Source organism: Macaca mulatta, chromosome 4, assembly GCF_049350105.2.
Source record: "Macaca mulatta isolate MMU2019108-1 chromosome 4, T2T-MMU8v2.0, whole genome shotgun sequence".
Lineage (NCBI taxonomy): Eukaryota > Metazoa > Chordata > Mammalia > Primates > Cercopithecidae > Macaca > Macaca mulatta.
The window spans coordinates 177,012,731-177,033,949 of NC_133409.1; the positions used below are offsets into that span (position 1 = coordinate 177,012,731).

At 44.0% G+C, this 21,219-nt stretch overlaps 1 protein-coding gene across 2 annotated transcripts in view; it reads left to right on the forward strand.

The window, feature by feature from the left end:
* The window catches only part of F13A1 (coagulation factor XIII A chain), a 160,177-nt gene that overhangs the window by 113,961 nt on the left and 24,997 nt on the right, over window positions 1-21,219 (forward strand). For both annotated transcript variants that reach the window (XM_078000975.1, XM_001096779.5), the window contains exons 11-12: window positions 1,901-2,054; window positions 9,578-9,865. In XM_078000975.1, coding sequence (XP_077857101.1) covers window positions 1,901-2,054; window positions 9,578-9,865 — 442 coding nt within the window. The remainder of the gene's footprint in view (window positions 1-1,900; window positions 2,055-9,577; window positions 9,866-21,219) is intronic.

The following is a 21,219-nucleotide window of genomic DNA, read 5'->3' on the forward strand; positions in this document are numbered from 1 at the left end:
GGCTGTTGCTATCTAGCCAACCCCTGACCCCACTGCCCCATGTCCAAAGTATCTTGTACTTATTCTTTCATGGTACTTATTGTACTATATTGCAGGGCTTCTCAAGCCTGACTGTCCAACAGAATTGTGTGAGACCTTTTGTAAAATATAATGACTTTAGGGCCTCACGTGATTTAGGTCCCACCTCCTTAATCAGGCATCTATTTTGTTAAAAAAGTTCTCCAGGTGACTCTGATGCACAGAATCATGCTTACTAGAGCATAAACTCTATAATGGCAGAGATCAAATCTATTTTGTTCATCATTAGGATTCTGAATCCTTGAACAATATCTGGCAATACTATTAAATAATATATTATGGTCAATAACATTTATTGAGCATTTACTCTATGCCAGACACTGTGATAAGTAATGTATGTGTGTTTGTTTCTGTTAATTCTGCCAATCATCCTATGAAGAAGGAGTTATTGTCACCCTATTTAAAGAGTGGGTAACTGAGGCTTGGAGAGGAGCTTGGGAAACATTTAGTAAATACATCAATGACTATTAGCAGTACAATTCATGCTTCCTGCCCACTTCCATGATAATAAATGGAATTCTCAAGAAAGTGATTGTAAAATATGTAATAAAAGACTCTGGTAGAGTCAGCTTTCAGGCACACATTAGTCATTGTCTCTAGAAAGTAGAGTGGTAAAGCAGGGCCTTGGGAGAGCTTGGGGGCAGCCAGCATGGCCCCAAGACACTATTTCCAAGTCCCACAAATAGCACATTTTAGTGGCTGGACCAACAGAAAATAGACTGAGTTCCTCCTAGATCATTTAATGTTGTTGTTCAATTTAAATACTTTTGGCTTCAAGTAGCAGAACTGATGTGGCTGAAACAGATGGGGACTTATTTTTCTCATATAAGAAATCCTGAAATAGGTGGTCCTGATGCTGGCTTAGCCATTTAACAGCATCATTAAGTTCCCCAAATACCCAAAAGCCTCTCAGCTTTCTACTCTGCCACCTTCTCATTGTCGGCCATGTTTCTGTTCACTGTCTCACGATGGCCACAGCAGCTTCAAGCATTCCTTCACTTTACCTGCAAACACCTGAAAGCAGAAAGGGAAGGGCAAACTCATGCGTGTACCTCTCTCCTTTTTCTAAGGGGAAAAATGTCTCCCAGAAATCACCTAGCAGACTTCCTCTTCCTCCTGGTAGTTGGTCACATAGTCACAGTTAGCCAAAAGCAGTCCAGGGAAGCAAGCGATGGGCATGGCGGCATGGCAGCATGGCGTTGTCTTCTCTCCCATGGGAGGTAGGACTTATCAGGAAGACAGAGGAGAGAGAAAAATGGTTGCTTCTTAGGCAATGTATTGTCTCAGCCTCAAATAAATTTTTATTTATTTATTTATTTATTTGACACGGAGTCTTGTGCTGTCGCCCAGGCTGGGGTGCAGTGGCTGGATCTCAGCTCACTACAAGCTCTGCCTCCCAGGTTTATGCCATTCTCCTGCCTCAGCCTCCTGAGTAGCTGGGACTACAGACGCCCGCCACCTCGCCTGGCTGGTTTTTTGTATTTTTTAGTAGAGACGGGGTTTCACCATGTTAGCCAGGATGGTCTCGATCTCCTGACCTCATGATCTGCCCGTCTCGGCCTCCCAAAGTGCTGGGATTACAGGCTTGAGCCACTGCGCCCAGCCCCTCAAATAAATTTTATTTAAAGTACTGCTAAATAAACTAGATTCGCTTTTAGAATACATTCAAAATCTGTTTGGTCCTATGATACAAATCCAATGTTGTTGAAGAAAGGGGCGTGTCAGCTCCAGAGATCTCTAGACAACTGCATTATGGACAGTTAAAGACTTTAGCAACAACAGGCATGTGATGATGGCTAATGCTCTCCTCTCCTGTTTTCAGGTCAACAGCGACCTCATTTACATTACAGCTAAGAAAGATGGCACTCATGTGGTGGAAAATGTGGATGCCACCCACATTGGGAAATTAATTGTGACCAAACAAATTGGAGGAGATGGCATGATGGATATTACTGATACTTACAAATTCCAAGAAGGTAATTTACTACCACCTAATGAAGATTTATTTGCCCAAGTCCATTTAGTACTTATTCATTGTCACTCAGAGATGAGTTCCAGAGAATGCGCTGGCATTTGCTGCATTTGGTAGCAACAGCAGAAGTATAAACTTTCATGCGTGAAAGACACATCACATATGTAATATTTCATTGTAGTTTTCTTTGCTAGCTTGCTTTGGGCAGGATTCTCATTCACATGGCTTGTGAAATGATTTGATTTAAAGTCATATCTTTTAACAGAATATAGAATATGTTCTTGCTCATAAGAACCTTAATTTTAAATAATCCTATTAGAAAACACTGTGTAACTAACATAATTTTAGTTCAATAATAGAAATTAAAATAACGACTTCACATTTGTTTAGTACTTTACCAGTTATTTTCACATACATTGTTCCATTACATTATCATGGAATACTACAAAGCAGATAATACAATATTAATAGGACAATACAATCTCTCTAACTCAGGACAATTAGGCCAAAGGCCAGTTTCAATTATAAAATAATGTCATGGTGGGTTTTTGTTGACTTTTATTGCATAGAATGTTTCAAATGGCACTACTGAGTTTAATTCTATCTCAATCAATGCTTAGTGTCCACTCTATGCCTGTAATTGGTTTGGTGCTGGAGATCCCAGCAGTGAGCAGGACTCAGTTCCTGTCCTGGTCTGAGTGATAGGATTATTGTGCAGAGGGGTCTTTGGAAACAAAAAGTAGGGACCTTTAGTCCATCTGTTTCAGAGAAAGAAAGACTTGAGAAGCGAAGTCGTGGACCTCAGTTAAAGAAAGCTAAGCAGGAGTTTCCAGGCAGTGGGAACATGATCAAAGTTACGAGGCGTGAAGCAGCCCTGTATGTTTAGGGTCCTGCAGGCTCAGAATGCCCAGTAACTGGAGACAAAGCTGCCCGAGGCCAGCAGTGGCCAGGAACTGGAGGACCGTGGGTGTCTTCATGGTGAACATGCAATATATTTTGCAAATGATTCACTGCCAGAGGTTCTTAGGAGTATTTACTTTAGTGAATGGATAAAAATGACAAGTAATTAGCATATACCTAAATATTCATTGGAATCCATGAAGTGTTAAGGAGTGCAGAATTTGTTTTAAATATTTTAGACAGTCGCTCTGCTCTTATTTACAAAAGTAATTTGCACTATAAAGAAGCTTGCTGAATTGAGAACACTTGTGCATAGTCTCAGAAAGTCAGAATTTTTGTTATCTGAACTAGTGAATTTTCACTGTATTTTTGAAATGCTTCATTTTCCTTTTCTGTTGGTTATCATCCATTGCATAACACAGATACAAAGGTTTTTTTTTTTTTTTTGTCATTTGGATTTTTCCTTAAAGGAAAATTTAAAACAATATAAGTGCAAATAAAACAAAACAAGCAAGAAATGCCCTCTTACTATAGTTATAAGCAAAAAAAGGTTTGGAAAAACAAAAAAAGAAAGTTCATAGAAAAGTTAGCTGCAACATCCACTCATTCATACATTCATCCGCACGACAGCTGGCTCTTACCACCTGCCATCTTCCAGTGCTGTGTAGAGCTGGACACATGCACAGCCCTGCCTTCCCATGCAGCTGGGGAGAAAAGCAGAAGGCAGCCCTCACTGTGCTGGGTGAGAATTGCTCTGGCACAGGGTGGAGAGGTGCTGCCGGGCGCAGAGAAGGGCTCCCAGCCAAGAATTGGCAATCGGGGAAGGCCTCGTGGAGGAAGTTAGTGATGGGCTCGCTAAGCCCAAAGGACACAGAAGAATTGGCAGGTGAAGCTGGGGAAAGAGGTCCCCAGGAAAAGGCAGTAAGGCAGGGATTGTGGTGAGAACTCTCCTATTTGGAAGAAGTCCTGACCCGATAGAGTAGCGAACAAATGTTGCACCTATAGGCAGCTAGGGGCAGCAGGAAGCGAGCTGTCCACATGACAGATGTCTTGTGGAAACCATGGAGCTGAGCACAGCTGCCATTAGCTGTCAGCATGGAGGTGACAGTGAAGGCCAACTCAGGAATGGGACAGAATCAGATGCCATGAGAGGAAAGACCAAAACCCAGTCCACAAAACAGGAGTCAGGGGCTTGGCTGGGGGTGGCTACCAAATTAAAACAAAATGTGTCCGCACTGCATGAGGAAGACATCTGAGGTCCAGGCCTCTGGAGTTTAGCAAGAAGGGAAGGCCGAGGGAGAGGGACAATGTGGAGGTCTGGTCCAACTGGAAGAATCCCTAAACCCACACAGATGGTTGTAAGAGACAATTCATCCTGCTTCTGGGCTGGAGTTGACCCCAAGTGGATAGTTCCTTAATCAAGGGTGGCATATACATTTCAAACTGGAACTTTGGAAATGACCAAGTAGAGTGTTGTTTTGAGAAGAACACCAAGACTGCATCTGAATATGGTGGGATAGAGGGATTGATAGCCACCACTGGCCACTGGCATGCAGTGAGGACTCATCATATCCGTGGCTAGGTGCTTCCCACTCTGATTCTCACCATCTGATTCTCACCCTGATTCTCACCGTTGAATCTCTTATAATTTCTCTGATCCATAAATGCTGAGTGTAGACACCAAAATATGGAAATGAGTAGAATCACAGGAAACAAATTATTACTAGATTTAGGAATTAACTATTTTAATGAATTAAATCATGGAAAGATCATTTTCACTTCAACTTACTAAAGCTTATTATTAATTTTATAACTTTTTTCGAGATATACAATTAAGAAACGATAAGACTTTGAAAACCAGAATTCTGAAGACTTCTCCAGTGGCAATATATCTTGTTTGATGACAATGTGTTGATCCCATTCCCTCTTTGCTCCCAGGGTCACTGGTGGTATTTCCACCTCTCCTTCTCTATTGTCTCCTTCCAATCAGCATTTAAGCAGGCTCAAATGTCTGCTGTGTTTTAAAAAAAATTACAAAAATCTTTTTCACCACTGTCTCTTCCTCCTCGCCTCCTTGCCATCCTGGAGCGCTGCCTGGACTTGCATCCTGCTGTGTTGCTTCTCCACTCCTTCTGCGCACACTCTGTCCTGATTTCTGTTACCAGCACATCCTTGAAGTTGTTCTCAAGGTTGCCAAGACCACCCAATTGTCAGATTTCAGCTTATTTGACTTTCCTACACTTCCTGGTGCTGTTGTTCACTCCCTTTCCTTGCAATTCTGTCTTCTCTTTGTTTCTACAATGTTACTTTCTCCTGGTTCCACCCCCTCCTACCTGACCCTCTTTTCGCATCTCTTTTTGACTATAAGCTTTCCCCTTTCTTCAGCCCCTTCCAATGCCACTTCATTCTAGGCTTCTATCCTTGAGCTCCATTCCCACCCACCTGAAGTTCTTCCCACATAGCTGGTGTTAATGTTCACGTATATACTGATCACCCCATGTCTGCGTCTCCACCCGGACTTTACCTAAATGTCCCACAGAAACCTGACTTGGAACTTCCCAAATGACACCACTCACTCCCTCCCTCACCTCAGATCTGTTTCTCCCACTGCCCCTACTCTGGTGAATAGAACCACCATCCACTCAAATTTAGCTACTTAAGAATGAGTCGAGCAACAAATCCTCGAAATGTCCCCTCTGAAATCGTTCTCAAATGCATCCCCTCCCCTCCAGCTCCATAGCCTGAAAATTAAACATTATCTGGTATGTACAACTCTTAATATAGTTCCTGACACATAATAAGTGTCCAATGAAAGTTTCCCCTATTACTAGTAATTCTATTATTCCTGCCATACTACTCCTATTCGTTTGGCCTATGATTAGTTTTCTCCTGGAAAAATACTTGCTCTAGCTTCCCAATTCCACCTTACTTCCTCAGGCCCTCCTTTCCTCAGTCTAGCCCTTGCCTTGCTGCCAAAGTAATATCTGAAACATAAACCTGAGCCTCTGCAGCTGGAAACCATTCTCAGCAAACTATCGCAAGAACAGAAAAACAAACACCGCGTGTTCTCACTCATAGGTGGGAATTGAACAATGAGAACACTTGGACACAGGAAGGGGAACATCACACACCTGGCGGTTGTGGGGTGGGGGGAGGGGGGAGAGATAGCCTTAGGAGAAATACCTAATGTAGATGATGAGTTAATGGGTGCAGCAAACCAACATGGCACATGGATACATATGTAGCAAACCTGCACGTTGTGCACATGTACCCTAGAACTTAAAGTATAATGAAAAATTGTTTTAAAAACTCTGTAAATGTGTAAAAACAAAACAAAACAAACAAACAAACAAAACCCTGAGCCTCTTCTAGTACTGCTTAAAACCCCCACCCCCTCTCTCCCTGTGGCCTCCAGGGCATCCAGTCCTAACTCACAAAGCCTCTTGCTAAGTGGCTTTTTGGCACCTGGTGACTGCACCTCCTGAGCATGCCCCCACAGGTATTATATGCAGAGGCCAGGGACCTGCTAGCAGTTCCTCCAACAAGCCAAGCTCCCCCTGCCTCCCAGGCCTTGCCAGGACTCCAAAAACTCCGAGAAGCCTCCCACGCCCCTTCCTGTCCCCATGCACTGCAGGCCAAGCTTCGTCCCAGCATCTGTGGTGAACACATCTGTGCTGGGATTGCTCTTCACTTGTTCCTTCTGCACCAGTGAGGGAAAGTCTGTGTCTCTCCTCTGTGCCTAGTGCCTAGCACGGTGTTTGGAACATTATGGAGTTTCCAACAGCGTGAGATGATTTGAATGAATGGTTACTGGGGAGGCACTTTCACAGCTGGGCTTGGTTGAACATAAAATGTCCTAAACTGGACCATTATGAAGAGGAAAATTTTATCTCTGGCTGAAAGCAAAGTGCTTCTCCAAACCTCAATCCTTCAGATCCTCTGTGCCAGGCTGGGTTTCAGGGCCTGGGGATGCAGAGGTGGACAAGCCATATCATGTCTCTGTTCTCATGGAGCTTGCATTCCAGCAGGGAAGATAACGTCACATAGTAACTAGTACTGTGACAAGGAAGAGGAAATAAAGCCAGGTATGTGTTAGGGAGAGCCGAGAGGACTAGAATTTGGGGACACATTACACAAGGTAAGAGGGGGAGGACAGGGGAGGTGACAGCGGAGCTAAAGCCAGAACAATGAGAAGAATCTTCGTCCAGCGTAAAAGGGCTCTTTTATTACATCCTAGTTAATGGAAAGATATTTTTGACTTTGCACCCAGAGGCTGTAGAAGAATCTCAGAAAATAAAATCTGGCTTTGGATAAATCTTTCATAGCACTAAAATGTTGCCTGTGGCCCTGAATTATGTAAGACGCCAGAGCACAGAGCATAACTGTAGAGAAACAGGAATTACTCTGCCAGGCTCTGGGAAAGCCTGCAGTTGTTTTCTCCTCTCCGGGTCTGTGCTTCCTGGAACAGCCCCAGCCTGCCTGCCTCTGCCTGGCGGTCTCTGCTCACAGAGGCTGCTGCTTCCCCAGGAAGGAAGCTCCAGGTGCCTCCACCCATGGCAGGTCGTGAAGTTGCTAATAGCTGCCCTCAAGGCTTCTTCTCCCATTCCCCTCACCTTGGCCAGCTCAGCTCCTCTCTGATACGTTCCTGCTGCTGGAATTTGCCTCCTGCATTTTGCCTCAATGCATATTTGGCCCCCATCCAAAGTGATCATCATTAATGTTCTCTTCTCATGGATCTATTGGCCAGATGATTTCTGCTAAAATATTTCACTGCACTTCCCTTGTCCTCACCCCTCCTTCCCTTTTTCTTATCTCCCTCCGAGGGCCCTAGCCGATGCTTGTCCTAGACTAACAGTTCCTGGCACATTCTTGCAGTCTTGACAATCAGGGAAATCGTTAATACACACACACGCACACACACACACAAACACACACACACAAATACACATTCATATTTGTATGCAATGCCTTCTGTCATTTTCTCTGTCTTTGCAGAGTAGCTTCCACGTATTATATATCTACTACCTCTAATTCGCCTGATAAACCTAGGATGTAGACACGCTTATTTTACAAACAAGGAAAGTGATGGTAATAATGGTGTCTGTCTTGTAGAGTTGTTATGGGGATCAAATGACACAATGCACAATAAGCACTTATCCCGGTGCTTGGCACACAGCTAGCCCTCAGTGAGGGTTGTGATGATTCATTGACCTCTCAGTCACCATTGCATTTCATTATGAACTAGATAAAGTAGAAGAGAGTACCTTTAAACTAGCATAATTATAAAACGTAGGATTCTTATTTTAAAGTGATTTTTTTTTCACTAGCCATTCTAAAGCCTAGTTTTTACAAGCCAAGGAATTTGCCTTCATCTTCTCATCTCTATCCTTAGGGATGCACAAACATAAACTCAAAGGTATTTAGGATGGAAAAGAGGATAACGACCATCCCTCACATCTGCACGAGCCCTGTCCCCAAGGCAAAGCCTTTTGTCCAAGGCTCTGTAAGGACCATCCTCCCAGCTTCTCAGTGTCTGAGGCACAAGCTCCCTCTGCGGCCGGACTTGTATCTGTATTTTTTGCCTCCTCACTTAGACAAAGCTATATTTTTCTTCTTCCAGAGCTTACTATCCTCCTCTTCCTCCCTTCATCTCCATCACAACCACTTGGGAAACCCTGCACAAAACATTTTCATAAAAGCAGCACATACACCTCAAACTGCATTAGAACTTAGGTGCACCACCATATGTCAATAGATGTCCCTCAAAAAACTGCCCTCAGTGTCAGATGAGTTTGGGAAACCTTGTGTAAAGAAAAGCAAAGAGGTGTCCTTGCTGCTGGGCTTCACTTAGAACCTCTAATCTGCTAATGAAGGTGGAGAACATCTCCAGGAGGCGCTGGACAACTAGTGCCCCTCCAAGGGATCTGACCGAAGCACCTTGGGCAGGGTCGCCTTTTTAATGTCTTGCCAGAGCCCAGCATCCTTGGGGACTGGGGGATGCAAGTTTTGGTAAAAAGTGATTTCTGCCTTCTGCCACAGCATGGGCGTTGGGGGCAATGGCAATTGAGTAAGATAGGGAAGAACAGGGCAGGAGCCCTCAAGGGTCAGCTCAGCAAAGAGCAAGTGGGACAGGCCCAAGTGGAAGGAGAGATGAGGAAGACAGGTCTTATTGGGAGAGAGGATTCACAAATCAGAGGGAAAAGTTACATTGCAGGAGGTGGAATGGCAAGAGGCAATTATTCCCAATTGTTAGAGGTCCCCAAATTCTAGCCACATGGCTGGGACTAAGGAAGGCAAGCAAACTGACACCACAGTTTAAGAAGAGATAGACATTGCCAATTTTACCTCCCACCCCCTGAAATAGTGGCCCCAGAGAAACCCCTTTCTGGATAGATCCCAACACTGTCACCTCCTAACTCGCAGCCTAGGCTGGTCACTGACTCTCTGGGAATCTGACATTGCAGAATTTATAACATAAGAATAATGATGGCATCTGCCTCCCGGGGAGGTCTGAAGCTTGTTTTATAGAAGCACCCCAACAAGTGCAGCACACAGTGCATCCATTAATGTGACTTTCTCTCTGGTGGATTGTATTTTTCCCTGTCATTATCTCTGGATCTCCCCCAGGTCAAGAAGAAGAGAGACTGGCCCTAGAAACGGCCCTGATGTATGGAGCTAAAAAGCCCCTCAACACAGAGGGTGTCATGAAATCGAGGTCCAAAGTTGACATGGACTTTGAAGTGGAAAATGCCGTGCTGGGAAAAGACCTCAAGCTCACCATCACCTTCCGGAACAACAGCCACAACCATTACACCATCACAGCTTATCTCTCAGCCAACATCACCTTCTACACCGGGGTCTCGAAGGCAGAATTCAAGAAGGAGACGTTCGACGTGACGCTGGAGCCCTTGTCCTGTAAGCTAACAATGGTGTGGTTCTCTTTGAGACTTGCTGTCTGGCGCCTGTCTTGCTAGGTGTTAATGCCCATTATAGCTTCATATCAAAGTTAAAGTTCCCCCAATATCTCAGAAGTTTGAGCCTCACAGGGAGAACTCACTTACTCTGCAAAAGCCTCCACTTTTTTTTTGAAATGGAATCTCGCTCTGACACCCAGGCTGGAGTGCAATGGTGTGGTCTCGGCTCACTGCAACCTTCACCTCCCGGATTCAAGTAATTCTCCTGTCTCAGCCTCCCAAGTAACTGGGATTACAGGCACCTGCCACTATGCCCGGCAATTTTTTGTATTTTTGGTAGAGACGGGGTTTCACTATGTTGGCCAGGCTGATCTCAAACTCCTGACCTCTGGTGATCCGCCCACCTCGGCCTGCCAAAGTGCTGGGATTATAGGCATCAGCCACCACGCTCGGCCCAAAAGCCTCCACTTTCATCTTCACATCTCATGCACAGAAGTGAGCATTGAAATTTTCAAAGCCTAGAGCCCCTGAGTCGTGAGAATTAAATGTAACTTCTTGCTATTCAAAGTGTGGTGCATGAGCCAGCTGCATCAGCATCTGGCTTTTTTTTTTTTTAATCCTGAATCTCATGTCCCACCCCACACCTTCTGAATCAAAAACCATGTTTTGACAAGATCCCAAGGGGACTGGAGTGTACAGGAGAATTTGTGGAGCATGGATCTAAATGATCCATCTCAGAAACAGGCCCTCTGCTGATGCCTGTCTCCCAAGTTAGTGAAGTCTTTTGGGGGCCGTCCAGAATGAATGGTGTGCTTTGCTTTCCCATTCAAAAGGCAGGAAGATCTACGCGCTGCACACAGGCCGCTTCTTAAAAATGCTGTCGCCTGTAATCCCAGCACTTTGGGAGGCCAAGGTTGGCAGATCATCTGAGGTCAGGAGTTCGAGACCAGCCTGGCCAACATGGTGAAACCTCATCCCTACTAAAACAAAAATTAGGCCAGGCATGGTGGCAGGCACCTGTAGTCTCAGCTACTCGGGAGACTGAGGCAGGAGAATTGCTTGAACCCGGGAGGCCAAGGTTGTAGTGAGCCAAGATCGTGCCACTGCACTCTAACTTGGGTGACAGACCAAGACTCCGTATCAAAAAGAAAAAAAAAAAAAAGGAGGCTGGAGACAAATAAATGTCATCTAGGAGGGGCTTATGAAGGGTTTTCTACCTCTGCCATCTCTTTTTTTTTTTTTTTTAATTTATTTATTATTATTGTACTTTAAGTTGTAGGGTACATGTGCATAACGTGCAGGTTTGTTACATATGTATTCTTGTGCCATGTTGGTGTGCTGCACCCATCAACTCATCATTTACATCAGGTATAACTCCCAATGCAATCCCTTCCCCCTCCCCCCTCCCCATGATAGGCCCCTGTGTGTGATGTTCCCCTTCCTGAGTCCAAGTGATCTCATTGTTCAGTTCCCACCTATGAGTGAGAACATGCGGTGTTTGGTTTTCTGTTCTTGTGATAGTTTGCTAAGAATGATGGTTTCCAGCTGCATCCATGTCCCTACAAAGGACGCAAACTCATCCTTTTTGATGGCTGCATAGTATTCCATGGTGTATATGTGCCACATTTTCTTAATCCAATCTGTCACTGATGGACATTTGGGTTGATTCCAAGTCTTTGCTATTGTGGATAGTGCTGCAATAAACATACGTGTGCATGTGTCTTTATAGCAGCATAATTTATAATCCTTTGGGTATATCCCCAGTAATGGGATGGCTGGGTCATATGGTACATCTAGTTCTAGATCCTTGAGGAATCGCCATACTGTTTTCCATAATGGTTGAACTAGTTTACAATCCCACCAACAGTGTAAAAGTGTTCCTATTTCTCCACATCCTCTCTAGCACCTGTTGTTTCCTGACTTTTTAATGATCGCCATTCTAACTGGTGTGAGATGGTATCTCATTGTGGTTTTGCATTTCTCTGATGGCCAGTGATGATGAGCATTTTTTCATGTGTCTGTTGGCTGTATGAATGTCTTCTTTTGAGAAATGTCTGTTCATATCCTTTGCCCACTTTTTGATGGGGTTGTTTGTTTTTTTCTTGTAAATTTGTTTGAGTTCTTTGTAGGTTCTGGATATTAGCCCTTTGTCAGATGAGTAGATTGCAAAAATTTTCTCCCATTCTGTAGGTTGCCTGTTCACTCTGATGGTAGTTTCTTTTGCTGTGCAGAAGCTCTTTAGTTTAATGAGATCCCATTTGTCAATTTTGGCTTTTGCTGCCGTTGCTTTTGGTGTTTTAGACATGAAGTCTTTGCCCATCCTATGTCCTGAATGGTACTACCTAGGTTTTCCTCTAGGATTTTTATGGTATTAGGTCTAACATTTAAGTCTCTAATCCATCTTGAATTAATTTTCATATAAGGAGTAAGGAAAGGATCCAGTTTCAGCTTTCTACTTATGGCTAGCCAATTTTCCCAGCACCATTTATTAAATAGGGAATCCTTTCCCCATTTCTTGTTTCTCTCAGGTTTGTCAAAGATCAGATGGCTGTAGATGTGTGGTATTATTTCTGAGGACTCTGTTCTGTTCCATTGGTCTATATCTCTGTTTTGGTACCAGTACCATGCTGTTTTGGTTACTGTAGCCTTGTAGTATAGTTTGAAGTCAGGTAGCGTGATGCCTCCAGCTTTGTTCTTTTGACTTAGGATTGTCTTGGAGATGCGGGCTCTTTTTTGGTTCCATATGAACTTTAAAGCAGTTTTTTCCAATTCTGTGAAGAAACTCATTGGTAGCTTGATGGGGATGGCATTGAATCTATAAATTACCTTGGGCAGTATGGCCATTTTCACGATATTGATTCTTCCTATCCATGAGCATGGTATGTTCTTCCATTTGTTTGTGTCCTCTTTTATTTCACTGAGCAGTGGTTTGTAGTTCTCCTTGAAGAGGTCCTTTACATCCCTTGTAAGTTGGATTCCTAGGTATTTGATTCTCTTTGAAGCAATTGTGAATGGAAGTTCATTCCTGATTTGGCTCTCTGTTTGTCTGTTACTGGTGTATAAGAATGCTTGTGATTTTTGCACATTAATTTTGTATCCTGAGACTTTGCTGAAGTTGCTTATCAGCTTAAGGAGATTTTGGGCTGAGACAATGGGGTTTTCTAAATATACAATCATGTCATCTGCAAACAGGGACAGTTTGACTTCTTCTTTTCCTAACTGAATACCCTTGATTTCTTTCTCTTGCCTAATTGCCCTAGCCAGAACTTCCAACACTATGTTGAATAGGAGTGGTGAGAGAGGGCATCCCTGTCTTGTGCCAGTTTTCAAAGGGAATTTTTCCAGTTTTTGCCCATTCAGTATGATATTGGCTGTGGGTTTGTCATAAATAGCTCTTATTATTTTGAGGTACGTTCCATCAATACCGAATTTATTGAGTGTTTTTAGCATGAAGGGCTGTTGAATTATGTCAAAAGCCTTTTCTGCATCAATTGAGATAATCATGTGGTTCTTGTCTTTGGTTCTGTTTATATGCTGGATTATGTTTATTGATTTGCGAATGTTGAACCAGCCTTGCATCCCAGGGATGAAGCCCACTTGATCATGGTGGATAAGCTTTTTGATGTGTTGCTGAATCCGGTTTGCCAGTATTTTATTGAGGATTTTTGCATCGATGTTCATCAGGGATATTGGTCTAAAATTCTCTTTTTTTGTTGTGTCTCTGCCAGGCTTTGGTATCAGGATGATGTTGGCCTCATAAAATGAGTTAGGGAGGATTCCCTCTTTTTCTATTGATTGGAATAGTTTCAGAAGGAATGGTACCAACTCCTCCTTGTACCTCTGGTAGAATTCAGCTGTGAATCCATCTGGTCCTGGACTTTTTTTGGTTGGTAGGCTATTAATTATTGCCTCAATTTCAGAGCCTGCTATTGGTCTATTCAGGGATTCACCTTCTTCCTGGTTTAGTCTTGGAAGAGTGTAAGTGTCCAGGAAATTATCCATTTCTTCTAGATTTTCCAGTTTATTTGCGTAGAGGTGTTTATAGTATTCTCTGATGGTAGTTTGTATTTCTGTGGGGTCGGTGGTGATATCCCCTTTATCATTTTTAATTGCGTCGATTTGATTCTTCTCTCTTTTCTTCTTTATTAGTCTTGCTAGTGGTCTGTCAATTTTGTTGATCTTTTCAAAAAACCAACTCCTGGATTCATTGATTTTTTGGAGAGTTTTTTGTGTCTCTATCTCCTTCAGCTCTGCTCTGATCTTAGTTATTTCTAGCCTTCTGCTAGCTTTCGAATGTGTTTGCTCTTGCTTCTCTAGTTCTTTTAATTGTGATGTTAGAGTGTCAATTTTAGATCTTTCCTGCTTTCTCTTGTGGGCATTTAGTGCTATAAATTTCCCTCTACACACTGCTTTAAATGTGTCCCAGAGATTCTGGTATGTTGTATCTTTGTTCTCATTGGTTTCAAAGAACATCTTTATTTCTGCCTTCATTTCGTTATGTACCCAGTAGTCATTCAGGAGCAGGTTGTTCAGTTTCCATGTAGTTGAGCGGTTTTGATTGAGTTTCTTAGTCCTGAGTTCTAGTTTGATTGCACTGTGGTCTGAGAGACAGTTTGTTATAATTTCTGTTCTTGTACATTTGCTGAGGAGTGCTTTACTTCCAATTACGTGGTCGATTTTGGAGTAAGTACGATGTGGTGCTGAGAAGAATGTATATTCTGTTGATTTGGGGTGGAGAGTTCTATAGATGTCTATTAGGTCTGCTTGCTGCAGAGATGAGTTCAATTCCTGGATATCCTTGTTAACTTTCTGTCTCGTTGATCTGTCTAATGTTGACAGTGGAGTGTTGAAGTCTCCCATTATTATTGTATGGGAGTCTAAGTCTCTTTGTAAGTCTCTAAAGACTTGCTTTATGAATCTGGGTGCTCCTGTATTGGGTGCATATATATTTAGGATAGTTAGCTCTTCCTGTTGAATTGATCCCTTTACCATTATGTAATGGCCTTCTTTGTCTCTTTTGATCTTTGATGGTTTAAAGTCTGTTTTATCAGAGACTAGTATTGCAACCCCCCTTTTTTTTGTTCTCCATTTGCTTGGTAAATCTTCCTCCATCCCTTTATTTTGAGCCTATGTATGTCTCTGCGTGTGAGATGGGTCTCCTGAATACAGCAGACTGATGGGTCTTGACTCTATCCAGTTTGCCAGTCTGTGTCTTTTAATTGGAGCATTTAGTCCATTTACATTTAAGGTTAAGATTGTTATGTGTGAACTTGATCCTGCCATTATGATATTAACTGGTTATTTTGCTCGTTAGTTGATGCAGTTTCTTCCTAGCCTCGATGGTCTTTACATTTTGGCATGTTTTTGCAATGGCTGGTACCGGTTGTTCCTTTCCATGTTTAGTGCTTCCTTCAGGGTCTCTTGTAAGGCAGGCCTAGTGGTGACAAAATCTCTAAGCATTTGCTTATCTGTAAAGGATTTTATTTCTCCTTCACTTATGAAACTTAGTTTGGCTGGATATGAAATTCTGGGTTTAAAATTCTTTTCTTTAAGAATGTTGAATATTGGCCCCCACTCTCTTCTGGCTTGGAGAGTTTCTGCCGAGAGATCTGCTGTTAGTCTGATGGGCTTCCCTTTGTGGGTAACCCGACCTTTCTCTCTGGCTGCCCTTAAGATTTTTTCCTTCATTTCAACTTTGGTGAATCTGGCAATTATGTGTCTTGGAGTTGCTCTTCTCGAGGAGTATCTTTGTGGCATTCTCTGTATTTCCTGGATTTGAATGTTGGCCTGCCCTACTAGGTTGGGGAAGTTCTCCTGGATGATATCCTGAAGAGTGTTTTCCAACTTGGTTCCATTTTCCCCCTCACTTTCAGGCACCCCAATCAGACGTAGATTTGGTCTTTTTACATAATCCCACACTTCTTGCAGGCTTTGTTCATTTCTTTTTCTTCTTTTTTCTTTTGGTTTCTCTTCTCGCTTCATTTCATTCATTTGATCCTCAATCGCAGATACTCTTTCTTCCAGTTGATCGAGTCGGTTACTGAAGCTTGTGCATTTGTCACGTATTTCTCGTGTCATGGTTTTCATCTCTTTCATTTCGTTTAGGACCTTCTCTGCATTAATTACTCTAGCCATCAATTCTTCCACTTTTTTTCAAGATTTTTAGTTTCTTTGCGCTGGGTACGTAATTCCTCCTTTAGCTCTGAGAAATTTGATCGACTGAAGCCTTCTTCTCTCATCTCGTCAAAGTCATTCTCCGTCCAGCTTTGATCCGTTGCTGGCGATGAGCTGCACTCCTTTGCCGGGGGAGATGCGCTCTTATTTTTTGAATTTCCAGCTTTTCTGCCCTGCTTTTTCCCCATCTTTGTGGTTTTATCTGCCTTTGGTCTTTGATGATGGTGATGTACTGATGGGGTTTTGGTGTAGGTGTCCTTCCTGTTTGATAGTTTTCCTTCTAACAGTCAGGACCCTCAGCTGTAGGTCTGTTGGAGATTGCTTGAGGTCCACTCCAGACCCTGTTTGCCTGGGTATCAGCAGCAGAGGCAGCAGAAGATAGAATATTTCTGAACAGCGAGTGTACCAGTCTGATTCTTGCTTTGGAAGCTTCCTCTCAGGGGTGTACTCCACCCTGTGAGGTGTGGGGTGTCAGACTGCCCCTAGTGGGGGATGTCTCCCAGTTAGGCTACTCAGGGGTCAGGGACCCACTTGAGCAGGGAGTCTGTCCCTTCTCAGATCTCAACCTCCGTGTTGGGAGATCCACTGCTCTCTTCAAAGCTGTCAGACAGAGTCGTTTGCGTCTGCAGAGGTTTCGGCTGTGTTTGTTATTGCCCTGTCCCCAGAGGTGGAGTCTACAGAGACAGGCAGGTTTCCTTGAGCTGCTGTGAGCTCCACCCAGTTTGAGCTTCCCAGCAGCTTTGTTTACCTACTTAAGCCTCAGCAATGGCGGGCGCCCCTCCCCCAGCCTCGCTGCTGCCTTGCCAGTAGATCACAGACTGCTGTGCTAGCAATGAGGGAGGCTCCGTGGGTGTGGGACCCTCCCGGCCAGGTGTGGGATATGATCTCCTGGTGTGCCTGTTTGCTTAAAGCGCAGTATTGGGGTGGGAGTTACCCGATTTTCCAGGTGTTGTGTGTCTCAGTTCCCCTGGCTAGGAAAAGGGATTCCCTTCCCCCTTGCGCTTCCCAGGTGAGGCAATGCCTCGCCCTGCTTCAGCTCTCGCTGGTCGGGCTGCAGCAGCTGACCAGCACCGATCGTCCGGCACTCCCCAGTGAGATGAACCCAGTACCTCAGTTGAAAATGCAGAAATCACTGGTCTTCTGTGTCGCTTGCGCTGGGAGTTGGAGACTGGAGCTGTTCCTATTTGGCCATCTTGCTCCGCCCTCTACCTCTGTCATCTCTTGTGGGGCCTCTTTCTCGTCCTTGCATACACATCCTTCCAAGCATTTTCATCACTATAAAAACAGAATATTTTAAGAAGATAAGGGTCCACATGCTGCAGCTTACCTTGGGGATCACAATCTCAAAAAATCACATTTCCTAGGAAGTTCATATTTGGTGGACACAATAGTTGACCACACGATGGGCAACACGAGTCAATTGGAAGAAACTGGTCTCCAGGCAGAGCATGAGTTAGAGCAGGTTGCAAAGGACCTCGATGCTTTGGGGCACCAAGTTCTGTTGGCCTGACGTGCAGCACTGAAAAGAAAAGTGCACAAATCATAATTTTGACAAAGCAAAAGCAAGCAAAACTAATACACTCCCCGGGATGGCCAAGCCACAAGTCTCAATTGCTCTCAAGCTCTCTGGATTTTGTGGCTGTCACAGATCATGGTACCCTTGCTGAGGTTTCGGAAAATATTCCCAGAAAAATGAGAAACTATTTTTAAAAATCCTGATTCCAAGGAACTTACTCAAATTTGAAGGAAGCCAATCTCCCTAGCTTCAGTAATAGAACTAACAATTAAGAAATCACTATAGTGGGGCCAGGCGTGGTGGCTCATGCCTGTAATCCCAGCCCTTTGGGAGGCTGAGGCGGGTAGATCACCTGAGGTCAGGAGCTCGAGACCAGCCTGGCCAGCATGGTGAAACTTCATCTCTACTAAAAATACAAAAAATTATCCAGGCATTGTGGCAGATGCCTGTAATCCGGGCTACTTGGGAGGCTAAGACAGGAGAATCATCTGAACTCAGGAGGCACTATAAGGTTTTTTTTTTTTTTGAAACTGAAAGATTTGGCGCTTTTCTTATTCCTAGGGTAGTAAAGGTAATTTTCATGGAAAAGAATAGTCAGTGTAAAGGACTGAAGAGGACAACAGTCATGGGGATTGTTTAAAACAGGCAGCCACATTTGATTTCAGAGAGTTTTGCAAATAGAGAATTCTGGATGTAAGCGATGACTGTGTAACCTACCAGCTATGTTTCCTGAGGGAGTTACTTAAGCACTCTGAGCTCTCTCCCCTCATCTGCAAAGGGGAACAATAGCACGCACACCACAGCGTTCTTCATTCATTCCCCAAACCTTTATTTAGTGCTTGCAAGTCCGGGTTCTGTTTTATACTGGAGACACAACAATGCCTATTCTTACTGAATTTCTGATCTCATGGGGAAACCAAACAAACAAGTGAATCTATAGTATAGTTATATGGGTAATAGAAAAATATAAAGCAGGTTAAGGAAAACAGGGCGTACTTGTGGAGGTGGTCAGAAAAAAAAAAAACCTGTCTAATAAGGTGACATTTAACAGAGACCTGACTGAAGGTCAGAAGTGAGCATTCCAGCCAGAAGAAACTGTATGTGCAAAGGTCCTGGGGCCAGAGCATGTCTGATGTGTTCAATGAGCAGGAAGGAGCCAGAATCAGGAACAAAGGTGGCAAGGAGGCAGTGCTGGATGCAGACCATATAAAGAATTGTAGGCCTTTATAAGGTCTTTGGTTTTTATTTTCAGTGAGCTGAGGGCCTTTAGAGAGTTTTGAGCAGAAACGTGGCATAATCTAACTTAGGTTTTGAAAAGACCACTGGCTGCTGTGTTGAGAAGAGACTAAAGAGGAAGTAGGGCTGAAGGTTAGAGACTGGTAGGATGTTTCTGCAGTCGCTACACTGAGAGGTGCTGATACTAGTGATGGAAGCAGCGAGAACTAGTCCGATCCGGGCATGTGCTGAAGGTGGAGCCCGCCTGATTGGCTGATGGACTGGATATGTGGTGTTAGAGAAGGAGGGTGTGGAGGAAACCAGATGAGTGATAAATGTGAAACGTTTGGCACATGGTAGACTCTCAGTAAATGGTAACTGCCAACATGTTTACATTTGGGGAAACTGAAGCTGGAAAGATGAGTCGATGTGTTCAAGCCCCTAAACAGCAATGAGAGGCAAAGCAGATAATAGAGTAGACAAATAATAGCAGTGACAGTGAGCCAGTTCAGTGTAAACTTGGCCCCAAGTGGGCCAGTTCCCTCCCTTGTGCCCCCATTACCTGCAGTCTAGCACAGATCCTTAGACAAAGAACCAAATATCAGCCCTTTTCCCACCTCACAAGTGTCCTATCTCGTAATCTCCTTCCCCTTCCCTCTCTAATCCAATTAAAGAACGAGCTTTTATGGGTGAGCAGAACGATATCATTCTGTCAGTCACTGACCTAGGGAGAGCTGACCAAACCTCCGCCTGAGTCCATGGGAACACATCTCCCACTCACTTGGCCGGCCCCAGCTTGTCCTGAATAACTTGAAGAGAACTGGGGACTCTTTGTTCCTGTGCCCTGCAGGCAGGTGGCATTAACCGTGAGCAATAAATTGTGTATTGAAATATAAATTAAATTGCAGTATATTGCAAAAAGCCACATAACTTTAGGCCTTGATCAAGCATTCTTAGATGCCCCTGTTGCAAAGAAAGTTTTCCAAGTAGAATGGGAGGCATACTTTCCAGATTGATGATTAAAGGAAATGCGTGTGCTAGAATCAGCTTGGGAGATCTGAATAACTTAAACCTCTCCGTACCTTCAAAGGTGCTATCATTTCCACTTGGCTATATTTAGTTTTCTTTGCTTTTTGGAAAAGAGATGAGGCAGCTCCAGTCTGTGTCTCCCTTGGCTTTCCCCAGACACCGTAAATGATATTGGCAGCATCCCAGCCCCACCGCTCACAGCGCGAAAACCTATTCCTCCTTCTCTTGCCACGTTTAATCAACTTTATCTAGAACAATTTCTTGTGCAGTGGCAAAACACAGCACTTACATAACATACTATTTCAGAAGCACTGTTCTCTTGGGCTCTGAAGCACAGCCTGGTTTCTTTAGTGCTCTGATTTAGGGAGTGGTCTGCCTCAGAGAAGAGAGGGTCCTGATACCGAGATTATAAAGGTAGCAAGAGCCTCTGTAAAGAAGTCGTATCCCACTAGCCAAAAGAAATCCAGTGGTCAAACACAGTCCTCTAGAAATAGCCAGGGGAAGGCATTTTATTATTGTTATTACTGGAGGCAGCTAGAGGCAAAATGCAGGTTCTTCGAGGCCTTCCACCTTGCCATTTCATCCATTCTATCTAGAGACACGACAAACTGACCGTTTATGCTCATCTGAGGCTGTAACCAATAGAGGGCCAGAACCTCACTCATCTAGACTATTAATCGCAAGGGGAGTCACGGAGGAAGCAGGGTCCAGGCATAGGTCCAAAGACAGCAATAAGAGCTGGTCATTCCAAAAGGCAGGACCTGGGGGCCAAGGTCAAGGCAAGGTCACAGCTTTAAAGAACCAGCTCTAAATAGAACAGGTCTGCTCCAGAAATCAAGCCAACAAAGCTAGCTCTTCAGTGCTTGCCTAAAATACAATCTGATAATCCACCTGCTGTATGCAGGGTTTCTTGGTTTCAGCACCACTGACATTATGGGCTGGATGCTTTGTTGTGGTACTATCCTGTGCACTGTAGGATGTTTAGCAGCATTTTTGGCCCCTATCCAGCAGCTTCCAGTAGTAACTCACCCTCCACCCCAGTTGTGACAATCAAAAAGGTCTCCAGACATTGCCAAATGTCCCCTGGGGGTAACATTGCCCCCTACTGACAACTACTAGTCTACGATGACCAGCCTTTCTAGTTTTCCAGGGATCGATGGGGTTCCCAGGATGCAGGCCTTTCAATTTAAAATCCAGGTGGTCCTCAGTCCACCCTAACTCTGGCCCTAACTTACCCCTTCTGCTGTTGGAACCTCCCATCTCTCAGAGCATCTCACACTTGAATAGGCATTGTCTGGGATCTTATTCAAATGCAGATGCTGACTTCAGTGGTGCAGTAAGAAGTCAGAGACCCTGCATCTGTAACAAGCTCCCAGGTCTGCAGACCACAGGAGGAACAGCAAAGACCTAGACTGGAAAGC